Below are 14,103 nucleotides of genomic sequence, written 5' to 3' on the forward strand. Positions count from 1 at the left end.
CTTTCTCACAAAAGACAGTCCTATGGAAAATCAGAGACTTTTTCCTCATTTTGGTAACAACATCAGAAGTATCACTTTTTGACCTACACCGTTTTAGGTGTTGCATTGAGTAAGATGTACCTGCAGTTTCCAAGCCACCGAAAGAAGAAACAGGATGTAAATAACGACTTCCACCGCCAACAACTGCAATGAAAATGCTATCGTTTTAAGTTGAACAACTTTTTTAATGTATATTTGCCGTGATCAAAATGGCGTGTATCACTTAATTTCAAACAAAACATCATAAAGCAAGTATTGATGACAGCTGGCTTTCTTAATTATCATTTGCAAGGAATGATTGCATGTACCTACGTTCACCTGGTTGCAAATCTCAAATAGAGTCTTACAGAAGTCTTCATTGATACGTTATTCATTTTTACACATGTACAAGTCATGTACATTCTTCAAGAATCTTGAAAAAATCTGAACTAAATAATCTTACAAGAATCTTGTAACCCATGTACATGTTCACGTACACAGAAACGAATACGATCTTTACTAAGAATCTTTTAAAAAGAATCGTATCTGGATTTTTGACATGGACACTTACACTGTTGAAATATTTCAAAATCGTTCTTTTCTGAAAGCATGTACTCAGACAAAAGTGTCTAGTGTTGGCATTACAAAAATCTAAACGGACCATTTTAGGTTACAGAACCCCAATATCCCCAATCCTCGAAAATCCAGAGTCAGTTGTATCCTCCTCCCCTCTCGCACAAGTTACTGACACTGGAATAAATCGATTGTATTCGCGGGAAGAGGCGGACAAATCTGCTCCGTGCAAGGAAAATGGCTCCTACATCATTCCGAGAAACTCAGTTACTATTGAAAACAATCGCCGTCTCTAAAACGCGTTCTTAATCATTGGCTGAAATTTCAAAAGCATGGGACGCACGTGCGGAATTTCTTGATCTTACACGATCTAATAGACAATTTTGTAAGGAGCAAGCAAACTCTCTCGCCTTCGATAAAAAGTAGATAAATGCCCACAAAAGAACAATATGACTTCTTGAGTAACTAAACAGCAGTTGGTATTCACTGTGTTCATTTGAAATGTGGTTTTGAGACACGGATGGTACACATTTATCATCGAACGGCGGGTGTGTTGTGATATCAGTAAACAGCCGGCAATTCCGCTGGAAGCTTTTTTTCAGGGCATAAGCTCGGTCGATAGGGCCGAGTGTTGGCCTGAGTTTCAGGATGTTGAACCCTGGGCTCCTGGACCAAAATACACTAAAATTGTAATTAAAATGTGTGTAAAAGGATTGTTTTACAATTTTCACATAAATGCATGATTCTTGAATGACATAAAAGGTAATGATAATTTATTCTCTCTTATTGCTGTCTAGCTTTGTTCTGTTTCTTGCTCAGGCATAGATGCAACACGCACAACGGTCGACAGGTATAAGCCAGTTTATTAAAGTAACTAAGATATATAAAGATACAGGTCACGTGATGATTAGTAAGCTATATAAGGTATATGGTTAGTATGGTTAGTATAACGAGTAATAGGTAATATCATAACATCCCCCTTACGGAGAGGAAGCAAAGCAACACAAAATAGTTAACTGCAAATCCAAGAGTCAATTACAAACATCAAAAACTCATATCGCACGAGACGCTGAATAAAGATTAATCCAAATAGTCTGCAAGTAAATCACCTTGTTATGTCTGAATGAAAATAACTATGAACTGAACTAAGGTCACGCTAATAATAAAACATAAACATTTAAAAGTTATATGAGAACCACACGCATTTTCCGAAACCTAAACACAAGAGATTAGAGGCTGGTCTGCTCTAATTAATCAGTTTATTCACATCTGTTGAGTTGAGTAACTTTAGCATAAGTTGAACTAATGACCATATCTATCCGGTGGTCTGACTAGACGACCTGACCTTGTTGTAACTAACTGCGGGGTGTCAGGCGTAGTGTTTATGAGGAGTTCATTCTCACGAGATTCTAGTCTTTCATTAGAGATTGTTGCGTCAGAGTCTACATCTTCAATTTCCTGTTCCAGGTCATTTTCCTGGATACTGCCCCTGGGCACCTGGCGGAGGTGTCTACGGTTACGTCGCAAAGTGTTATTCCTTGTTCTGACCAGATATGATCTCGGATCAGATGTCTGCTGTTCCACAATTCCTGGGGATCCCTGTTTATCCGGAGAGGTTATGATAACATTATCGCCGGGGTTTAGGGGTTTGAGTGCTCTAGACTTCCCATCAAAGAATGCCTTTGCCGTTGGCAACCTCGTGCGCAGGTTTCTACCCATAAGCAACTTGGCAGGCGATGCCATGTCTGCTTCACGTGGTGTACTCCTGTATGCTAAAAGTCCTAGATACGGGTCTTCTCCTGTGGAGAAGCTTCTCTTGAGAATTTTCTTGACGGTCTGCACAGCTTTTTCAACTAGTCCATTTGATTGTGGGAATCTTGGTGATGATGTCACCAGCTTAAATTCCCATGCTTTTGCGAAAGCTTGAAAGTTCCGGCTAACTAGATTAGAACCATTGTCTGTGAAGAATTCGTCAGGTATTCCATGGCGCGCAAATATATATTTACAATGTTTGATTATGGTTTCACTTGTAGTGTCCTCAAGCAGTGCTATCTCGAAATAGCCTGAGTACGCATCAACTATCACTAAGTAGTCCTTCCCATAGACCACACATAGATCACTAGATATGTTTTGCCACGGCCTTTGCGGTATGGGATGCGACATGAGCGGTTCCTTTTGCTGTTTATTGCAATGTTTCTGACATGTTGTGCATTTTGAGACCATTTCAGCGATTTGACTATTTAGTCCTGGCCAATATATGACCTCCCGCGCATGTCTTCGACACATTTCTATTCCTAGATGTCCCTCATGCACTTTTTGCAGCATGTCTTTGCGCATTGATGGCGGAATCACAATTTTGTGTCCTTTGAATATGTATCCTTCAGTAATGTATAGTTCATCGCGACAGTTCCAGTATGGTTTCACGACATCTGGAACTTCAGAACAATTTTCCGGCCAACCTGATTCTATAGTTTTATACAATGTCTGCAATTCAGAGTCAGTTTGTATTTCACGTTTTAGCTCATCAGCTTTTCCTGCGGTTATTGGTAAGCTAGACACTAGCGCATGAACTTGTAATTGGACTTCCTGTGAGAGTTCATTATCATGATCTGAGTCCTCCAAGTATGCTCGACTTAACGCGTCAGCTACATACATTTCCTTACCAGGCACAAAACGCTAGTTGAAAGTGTACTTTTGCAACCTCAGTAGAAATCTCTGAATTCTGGGCGGTGCCTGCCCAAGTTGTTTCTTAAGAATTGACTCAAGTGGTTTGTGATCTGATTTGACGTCAAAATTCCGCGCATATAAGAATTGGTGGAAACGCTCGCACCCAAACACAACTGCTAATGTTTCTTTTTCAATCTGGGCATAACGCTGTTCGGTTGGCGTTAATGCCCTTGACGCATAAGCTATCGGTGCCCCATCTTGCAAAATGGCGCCACCTAGTCCTTTCTGAGATGCATCAACTGTCAATGTCACTGGTTTTGTTACATCATAGAATTTCAGCGTTGGTGCTGTTGTCAACATTGTTTTTAATTGCGCTACAGCATCGGACTGCTGTTTCAGCCAAGCCCACTCAGCATCTTCTGGAAGAAGCTGCCTGAGCGGTGACGTAATGTCTGACAAGTTCGGCAAATACTTTCCAAAGTATGTTACTAGTCCTAGAAATCTGCGTAATGCGGCCTTGCAATCTGGTTGAGGCATATCCACGATTGCTTGCACTTTCTGCGGGTCCGGTTTGACCCCATCTGCGCTTAGTAATCCTCCTATGTAAACAACCTCTGAGAGTCCAACTCTGCATTTGCGTCTATTGAGCTTTAACCCCTTCTCCCGTAGGCGATCCAATACTTTCCTAAGTCGCTCGTCGTGTTCCTCTTTCGTGCGTCCCCAGACTAACAAATCGTCGATGTAGCTGATGACTCCCTCCAAATTTTCCAGAATCTGCGTCACTGCTTTATTGAACACTTCAGCACTCAAGGAGATTCCGAACGGAAGACGGAGAAAGCGATACCTCCCAAAACATGTGTTGAATGTTGTGAGCATAGAACTTTCCGTATCCAACTTTTGTTGCCAGAATCCATTGGACGCGTCAAGAACAGTAAAGTACTTCGCCCCAGCGAGTTTAGTGCTAATCTCATCCAATGTGATCAATGGAAAATGCTCCCGTTTCACAGCAGTGTTTAAATCTTTCGGATCTAAACAAATACGTAGCAATTTATCTGATTTTTCAACTAACACAATTGAATTTACCCAATCAGTGGGCTCATCCACTTTTTTGAGCACATTCATACCAACCAATCGATCAAGTTGAGTTTTGAATCTATCCTGCATTGCAATGGGAAATTTCCTCGGCGCATGAATCACTGGTTTCACTGATGGATCAATTTCAATATGATGCTCTGGCACATCTAGACAACCAAGACCTTCGAATATATCCTTATATTCGTCGAGTATGCATTCACTATCGGACGTAGGCCTATTAAGCGTATCGATACGTTGAAGCCAATTCATCTTGACAGACGTGCGAAGCCCTAGGACCGGATCACTGCGTTTGTCCACTACTACGAAATCCTCGTAAAATGTGTTATCCTTGTATATGCATCGAATCCTGCAACTCCCTGCCACCGGTAGCGGTGTTCCGTCGTAAGTGGTTAACCGTATTTTCGTTTTTATGAGATCTCGTTTGTTACAGATCCGCTTGAATATGTCATACGGCAGCACGTTGGCCTGTGCTCCCGTATCTATCTTCAAATTCACGAAAACCTGCCGCTGACCCATCTTCAGTTTCGTTAGCCATTGTTGATCAGACTCGTCTGTTCCCTTTAACTGATTGATGCTGCCAATGAACAAAGACTCGTACGTACCATCATTGTCCTCCTCCTCTACGCTGTGGACTTGTTTATTGGTTGACCTGCAGCAGCGGATGAAGTGATTTAGCCTTTTGCAACCCTTGCATTGTTTGCCATAGGCAGGACATTGCCATGGTTGATGAAAAGTCCCGCAATTCCCGCACTTGGGTCCGCTGCCTTTATACGTTGATTGGTTATGATAACCCGAGGCGGCTTTGTTGTATCCTTGTCGGCCTACTGCATTTACTGTTTTGTCAGTCTGTTCATCACGCCGCTGTCCGTTAGACAGCGAACTCATCTGTTCCTTGGTTAACTCAGCTGCCCGGCATATATCTATCGCCTTGGTGAGGGTGAGTTCCTTCTCCCTAAGCAGACGTTCCCTCGTGCGATCCATTCGTATGCCAAATACAATGCGATCCTTTATTAAGGAGTCTCTTAGAGTGTCAAATTCACAGTCCTTGGCTTTTATTTTTATATCCGTGAGGAAACAGTCAAAGGACTCGCCTTCCTGCTGTATCCTTGAATTGAATCTATGGCGTTCAAATGTTACATTCTTCTGAGGCGTGCAATATTCCTCGAATTTTTGAATAAGCGGGGCGTATTCGACATCATCAGGTAATCCAAATGAATTGAAAACTTCCAGTCCTTCATCTCCGATTGAGTGGAGAAGAAGAGCGACCTTGATAGGTTCCTCCGTTATCCGTGATGCCGTTAGAAATATCGTAAATTTCTGCTTCCATCGCCTCCAATTCGCCGAAATATTCCCCGTTAGAGCAAGAGGTGCCGGCGGCTTGAGATTCGGACGTTCTCCCATGAGTATTTGTGGGCCCGTGTTTTCCTCCTCTGTCTCGTCATCGGATGACATAGTCCATTAATACTGATAGTCCACCCTAAGAACGTTTTGATCGTCGAAGAGTGACCACTTCTGACACCATGTTCTGTTTCTTGCTCAGGCATAGATGCAACACGCACAACGGTCGACAGGTATTAGCCAGTTTATTAAAGTAACTAAGATATATAAAGATACAGGTCACGTGATGATTAGTAAGCTATATAAGGTATATGGTTAGTATGGTTAGTATAACGAGTAATAGGTAATATCATAACAAGCTTGGATGACGTTGCTGCCCTTTGGCCCTGCTTTGGTCTAAAGTTGATAGAACCACCCCTCCCATGTTCTTGTAATGTTGCCCTATTCATTCTGGGTCACCCTGTAACGACCTCTACCATCAGTCAAACAAACAGAGTGCGCGTGTACCATAGCTACATGAAAAAACACTACTAAATTACCAGAAGAAACACAAACCCTGAAGCTGTTTTACACAAATACACAAACACACTTTATTCACAATAACAGGAACAAGCTAGGTAAACATAAACATAATTTAAGTGTCAACACCACCAGAGCTCATTGAATGCTAGGAGAAGTTCGCTCCGTCTGTAACTGAAGACACATCCGCCAGTAGAAACACAGTCATGTACATGTAGAGATGACGTCACGAAAAGAACAGGATGAGTGCAAGTCCGGTAACGGAAGTGAGTGACAAAGAGAAGTCACGGTTTACGAAGGCCTTGAATGACAAACAGGAAGTACACATCCAACAGGAAGTACATATATCTAACAGGAAGTACGACAACACGTACACGTACACGTAAACGTAAAGTGCCCCTCCTTGCGGCCGCCACAGAGACTTGTTTTAAACGACTTTACGAAATAGCTGTATCACATGTGCACGAGTCTATGTCGGTCTGTGCCAATACATAGTTTGAAATATCCCTCGAGACACACAGCCCGACACACAGTTAGAAAAGCATTCTTTTCCATTTATATGCTTGGAAAGAATTAATCACAAACGTCGAACCTTGGAGTAAATTGTCCAAGAAGGAGAAACAGGAGCTAACGTTCTTCTGGTCTCCACACCACAGAGCTCTGCACACGAATGGGGCGAGTATAAGAAAACTGATAGAAAATGAACCTATGCACTTACGTAAGAAGGTAAGTGCATAGGCCTAAAATAAACTGTGATTTGTAAACAAGTCTCTTGATGGCGTCCACCACAAGCCAGCACCATACATGTTGTTACAAAATAATTAACTCAGGTCCTATTTGACCAACAACCGAACATCCTCCCCTCTGAAAATCGAATTAACCCAAGTATAAAGATTTTCACTACAAACTAAAAACAAAATCTCTATGTTGCTTGCGCGCGCTACGCTTGTAGCATTTTACTATATGAATCGTTTGAACAAAGTATACTAGTGGTGCAAACATTATCATCGGAAATTGCAATGACTTCATCATGTCCTAATCTATAAGTAATAATCGTACGCAATAATCTACTGATTATCTACTGGTTCAAGTAACCTTAACTTCTGTACTGGTCGCCGTCTCAGACCAGCAGCTGTCCTCACTGTCACGGACCTCACTAAGTTGTCCCTGCCTGGGTGCAACTCTTCCACTTTGGCCAACGTCCAGTCTCCCTTTCGCATCCCTTCTTCTGCCAAAAATACAACGTCCCCAACTTGAAGGTTGTCCCTTACATCGGTCCACTTCCGCATCTGCTGGAGTTGGAGAAGGTACTCTGTTGTCCATCTGTTCCAAAATTGCTTCATAAGAGACTGTTGGTACCGCCAACGCTTGCCAAGTGTGGTCTGTGCTGTAACCTTGTCAACCTCCGGAAGAGACTGGGGGCTTCGTCCTATGGCAAGGTGCCCCGGAGTGAGGGGCAACCAATCCTCTGTATCACTCGACACCATGGTCAATGGACGCGAGTTCACCATTGCCTCTACTTCCGTTAAAACAGTCATCAGCTCAATCTGGGTGAGCTTCGATTTCCCGAGAACCTTCTTCAATGGTCTCTTTACCGATCCAACCATTCTCTCGTAAAACCCACCGTGCCATGGAGCACGTTCAGTGATGAACTTCCAGCGTATGCCCTCTTGTTCTAACTTGTCTCTAACATCATCCTGCTTCTTGAAAATCTTCTGGACTATGTCTGAAGCCTTCTTAAAAGTTTTAGCGTTGTCCGACAGCATCATCCGACATCGTCCTCTTCGGCTCATCATTCTCCGCAAGGCCAACATAAACTGCTCAGTAGTCAGTGTTTCGACAAGCTCAAGGTGTATGGCCCTAGTCACCATACAGGAAAACAGACAAATGTACACTTTGCTTGTTGATTCACCTCCAACTGTGACCCTCACGAAGAGTGGCCCAGCAAAATCGACACCGACATTAGTGAATGCTGGTGCGATTGATATACGCTCCTCTGGCAAAGGTGCCATTCGTTGGTCGATCTTGAGAGGTTCTCGACAGGTTTTGCACGTATTGAGTATCCGCCGCACCTCTTGTTTCCCATGGACAATCCAATATCTGTTTCGTAGACTTGCTAGAGTCTGAGCCGCTCCAGGATGCAAGGTAATCTTGTGGTAATGCATCACAAGCATCTTCACGAACGAATTGTGAGTCGGAAGAACGATTGGGTGCTTCACTTCTTCTGGCAGTGGGGCATAGTTGAGGCGACCACCTACGCGGATAACTCGTGATCGCTTATCCCAATATGGGTTCAATTGGACGATGACACTTGTCTTCTCTACACTCTCTCCAGCTTTAAGCTTCTGTATCTCCTTCTGGAAATGCTTCTCTTGGGCCCATTGTATCCAATGAAGTTCTTCCTTCCTCCTCTCACTCAATCGATCACTCCCCTCATCTCGGACAGTGTCTACATCTTTGTTTGCTTTGTCTCTTCGGTATAGTGTGATCCAACTCCTCAATCTCATCATGACTCTGATGAATTTCTCATAGTCTGAAAATTTCTCCACATATTGTTCTACCTCGGAGTCCTTGATTCTTTGACTGGGCAAAACCGCCAACGAGGTACTTGTTGTCTTCTTCTTCTCGTTAGCCTTCTCGGCTTCATTAGAGACCACAATTATTGGGGGCCACTCCGTTTCCTTTTGCCTCAGAAACAGTGGTCCATCCCACCACAGTGCGGAGTCGACCACTGCTCTCGCTGTGACACCTCGTGAGCATAGGTCCGCAGGATTAAGTTTGCCGGGCACGTATCTCCAATTCAGTGGTCTAACAAGCTGTTGAATCTCTGACACCCGATTAGCAACGAAAACTTGCCATGTATACGCTGGCTTTGAAATCCAGTGCAACACGACCTGAGAGTCAGTCCAACAGGTTGTCTTCTCTATCAGCAGCTTGAGTTCATTTCTGACGTATGTCACCAGTCTAGCATTGATGAGCGCGGCAATGAGTTCCAGCTCAGGAATGCTACGTCTCTTCCCAATAGGAGACAGACGAGTCTTTGAAAAGAGCAGTGTAGAATACTTCCTTCCAGATGGTCTATCTTCAGCCAAGAGATAGATTGCACTGCCGTAGGAAGCTTCGCACGCATCGCCAAAACCATGGAGGGAGTAAATTGGATTCTGGAAATCTTCAGGTTTGAGGCATCGAGGAACTTTGATTTCATCGAGGATCTCAACTTGTTCCTTCCAAGTCCTCCATTCATGATCTAGCTCCTCGGGTAAAGGGTCGTCCCATGTCCCTTGTGTCAGCCATGTTCTCTGGAAAATCTGTTTTGCCTTTATGGTGAACGGAGAAAGCATTCCTAACGGATCGTATACTCTGTGTAACTGCTGTAGAACAGAACGACGAGTCTCCACCGGCCTATCGTCCATTCTCTCAAGGAAGGAAAACATGAGGACATCTTCACGTGGTGAGTATTTCACGCCCAGCGTCTTTGTGCTTTCCTCGGCAAATGTTGCAACCTTGTGAAATGAAGCTAAGTCTCTCTCTTCTAAATGAGATAGCGCCTCTGGCTTGTTCGAAATAAATTTTCGCAAAGAAAACCCTCCGTCATACAAAACAGTCTTCAAATCAGTTGTTAAAGTTGCCGCGTCTTCTACTAATTCCTCACCAGTAAGAACATCATCAACGAAGATGTTGTCTTCGATCTCAGCGACAGCTTTTGGATATGATTCCTTCTTTGTCTTCACGTGGTCAAGAATCGTCTGTATACTTGAGAATGGTGATGAAGTGAGACCAAAAGTCACCGTTGTTAAACGATAAACCTCCGGTTCCTTGGACTTGTCCAAACCTCTCCATAAGAACCTCTGAGAATCCTGATCCTCTTTTCTCATTTTAACTTGAAGGAACATCTTCTCGATGTCAGCCACTAATGCCACTCTGTGGCGTCTAAATCGCAACAAAACCCCTGGGAGATCCGGCTGCAATGCTGGCCCTGGCAGCAATGTCTCATTTAACGATACACCTTCATATCCAATCATGGACCCATCAAAAACAACACGCACTTTGGTCGTCGTCTTATCTCTTCGCACGACTGGATGGTGAGGAAGGTACCAAACCTGATGATTGTCAGGCTCTCTATCCTCCAATACCTTTTCGGCTCTTCCAGCTGAGAGCAGGTCTTGAATCTGAGCTTCATACTCGGATGCTAATCTGGGGTCTCTCTTCAGTCTCTTCTCGAGTCCTATTAGACGATTGGTAGCTAAGGCTCTGTTGCTTTTGAGGATCCTATCCTTGTAACTTGGATGACGTGGTAATCCAGTCACATAATGGTCTCCTACTCGTGTTGTCATCATTCGGTGTTGCTCCAAGGCCGAAGTCTCAAGTTCAGTCGAGTTCTTACTCTCATTAGGACGAATGCCCAGGTGTTCAAGGTCCCAATAACGGGTTGCCATCTCAGTTTCATTTTGTTCTTGGAAGCTGACACGGTGGACACAATAAGTACGGTTGACTTCGGTCTGGGTTGAGTACGGCCCACATAGGATCCAGCCTATGTGAGTCTTCTGTGCCATGGGCGTTCCTGGAGGCCCTCTGATTCTCTTCTCTTTTAAGATGTTGAGAGTGTCTTCAATGCCCAGAAGAACATCCACTTCAGAGTTTGCCTGGATAGGAAATCTTTCCGCGAGCTGTAGACCCCTCAAATGACTCATCTTGGTGAAATCCACGTTGACAGCATTTATCGGAGCACTTGGCTTGTCCAAAATGTACGCAGAAATTTCGAAAACTTCTCCCTTCCAGCCAGGAAGAATTCCCGATAGATAGAACTTGACCTTCTCAGTAGTGGTAGCCATCACCTCTCCACCTGCCAAGATGAACTCACCTTCAACCTTGGGGCCTCTCAAATTCAATCTTTTTGCCATTGAACGGCTAATGAACGTAACACCACTCCCGGTGTCCAGTAACACGCGACCTTCCGCAACCCTAGACTTTGACTCAAGTTTGACTATGCCGCTCTGCATGACGACATTCGTTGAACCAGTAGACTTGACCAGTCCTGCAGTCGATTCAACTTTGTTCTGATGTGGTACCTTTGATGTAAGGTTAGAAGAACCTGATACATTACTTCTCGCAGCGTTGTCACTTCCACTTCTTTTCTCGAAGTGGAGCAAAGTATGGTGATTCTTCTTACACGATTTGCATCCCCTAGATCGACATGTTTTTACCATGTGGAATCTCGACAAGCAATTGAAGCAAGCCCTTGCTGCTTTCACACGCTCGCATCTCTCCTCAACACGCATCTTGGAAACGGACGGACACGAATAGGATTGGTGTGCATTATCACAAAAGACACACCGACTTTCGGTACTCTCCTGTGTTTGTGGGATCACATTCAAGGCGTGGCCAGATGGACGCCTTTCAAATGATCTTTCCTTTTTTGGATCGTTTGGAAGGGACTCTGACCTTCTAGCAACCTTCACTGCATCTTGGATCTTCGCGATCAAGTCGTCAATTCGAATTGGAAGGTTGGACGGAGCTGTCGTTCTCTTTTCTTCCTTGATTCGTTCGCTGTCCCACTTTCTCACCAAACTCTTCGGCATCTTCCTCCTTACTAACGCAGTGAGAATCCAACTAGATCGGATGAGCTCTGGGTCATCGTGTGTCCTCTTCTTAATGTAATTCCAGTTTGCCACCAGTGTGTTCAGCACAGGATCCAACTCTCGAACTGTGGGACTTTTTACAACTGGAACACTAGCTATTTCATTGACAGCCTTCTCAATGCGAGCTAACACATCTCCGTAACGATTCTCTAAGAACTCGATTATTTCTTCGTAGCTTGGGTCTTTCAAACCAGACACCAACTTTGCTACCTCTCCATCGAGTAATGAAATTACAACATGAGTCTTCTCGACGTCACTGTACCCAGGTTTTCTAACCTCTGCACCCACAAGATCTCGCCATTGATCAAATAGCTCAGTATCGCCCTTGAATTTTGGGATCTGAATAACTCGCTTCTTGTGCGTCAGCGTAGAAAGAATTTCTTCTAGTTGTGTCTTAGAAACGCCAGTGTTCACTCCGGCGAGAGCCTTTGACAAGCTTTCTGCAAACATTTCTGGGCTGAACTCAGATTTAGCAGATTTTCCGGATGCTTCACTTGCTTCCTGCACAGGTGATAAACATGCCTCTAACCCTTGTATCGAAGCACACATATGATTGTACGCTTTGAGGTATCTCACCTCACCATCATCATCTTTCACCGCTTTTAGGCGAGCATCATTGTCTGCATGATAATCTATTTGATCCTGCACTCCTGATAACTCCCCATAAACTTCCTCAACCCTTTTGAATGAAGAAAGAGCTGTACGTATCGCTATATGCACATCTTTTTCATTAGACTCATCATCAGCAACAAGTGTTTCAGCTTCCTTAGCAGCTGTATCTGTCACAGTGATATATTTTGTGAAGCGACCTCTGGTGATTCGCCTCTTCTCAAGCAACTCATTTAAACTTGCCGCCATATTGTACTATTGTACTTGAGTATGAAAATAAAGACACACTGAGGGGAGGATGTTTTACACCGCACAATAAATGCTTTATACGAGATGACCGGTCGCAATTGGCACGCACCGTTTCTAATCAGCTAGTGCCAATCTCGACAAGTATGCTCCAAAGGTTCTCCACTTAAAACCCACGACGAAATGCTTAGATTCTTATTTAGAATCTCTACACCCGATAGTCCTCGGCTCAACACTACCTTATGCACAAATATGTCACGTAACAATTTAATACCAGTGAATGAATGAAACACACGTAACGTAACTGATCACTATAAGAGTACATGTATATGCAACACATCATCAAATTATATGACCAGAGCACCGTTGCTCAAACAACTGAAAATAACAAATGCACTTATATGCATTTGGCCCATTTTGCAATACACAACTCTAACTCATTGAATAGAACATGATACCAAAATGTCGTACCGAATGAAATATGCCGTGTGAATAGTGATGACACGCACAAAACGACCACACCAGAATTGTAAATGAAAATGTAAGAAACAAGAAACACCTCATTCACATCTCAATCACAGTGACACACACAAGACGCATTCGCACATGACTCATTTACAATGACGCAAACGTAACGTTGCACGCACATGACGCATTCACACAACCGGTACGCTATGAAATACATGTAGGCATGAAAATTTGTGTCAGAAATGCATGAACTTGTGACATAGATCTCTACAAAGACAACAAACAATCACCAATGAAATATGCTCCTGGAAAGAAAAATTTATCAGCAAAACAGCCTCGAAGAATGTGATCTGGATGAAAAATCCGGTCGGAGAGACCAATGTACCATAGCTACATGAAAAAACACTACTAAATTACCAGAAGAAACACAAACCCTGAAGCTGTTTTACACAAATACACAAACACACTTTATTCACAATAACAGGAACAAGCTAGGTAAACATAAACATAATTTAAGTGTCAACACCACCAGAGCTCATTGAATGCTAGGAGAAGTTCGCTCCGTCTGTAACTGAAGACACATCCGCCAGTAGAAACACAGTCATGTACATGTAGAGATGACGTCACGAAAAGAACAGGATGAGTGCAAGTCCGGTAACGGAAGTGAGTGACAAAGAGAAGTCACGGTTTACGAAGGCCTTGAATGACAAACAGGAAGTACACATCCAACAGGAAGTACATATATCTAACAGGAAGTACGACAACACGTACACGTACACGTAAACGTAAAGTGCCCCTCCTTGCGGCCGCCACAGAGACTTGTTTTAAACGACTTTACGAAATAGCTGTATCACATGTGCACGAGTCTATGTCGGTCTGTGCCAATACATAGTTTGAAATATCCCTCGAGACACACAGCCCGACACACAGT

At 43.6% G+C, this 14,103-nt stretch overlaps 2 protein-coding genes across 7 annotated transcripts in view; one reads left to right on the top strand and one right to left on the bottom strand.

Moving 5' to 3' along the window:
• LOC135498884 (uncharacterized) overlaps positions 1 to 14,103 on the top strand; it is a 500,658-nt gene that overhangs the window by 18,735 nt on the left and 467,820 nt on the right. The window lies entirely within an intron of this gene.
• Positions 1 to 14,103, bottom strand: part of LOC135499187 (ovarian-specific serine/threonine-protein kinase Lok-like) — a 90,183-nt gene that overhangs the window by 13,002 nt on the left and 63,078 nt on the right. Inside the window, exon 15 of the mRNA XM_064789852.1 lies at positions 121 to 183. Within this exon, the coding sequence (XP_064645922.1) occupies positions 121 to 183 (63 nt within the window). The remainder of the gene's footprint in view (positions 1 to 120; positions 184 to 14,103) is intronic.

Source organism: Lineus longissimus, chromosome 14, assembly GCF_910592395.1.
Source record: "Lineus longissimus chromosome 14, tnLinLong1.2, whole genome shotgun sequence".
Lineage (NCBI taxonomy): Eukaryota > Metazoa > Nemertea > Pilidiophora > Heteronemertea > Lineidae > Lineus > Lineus longissimus.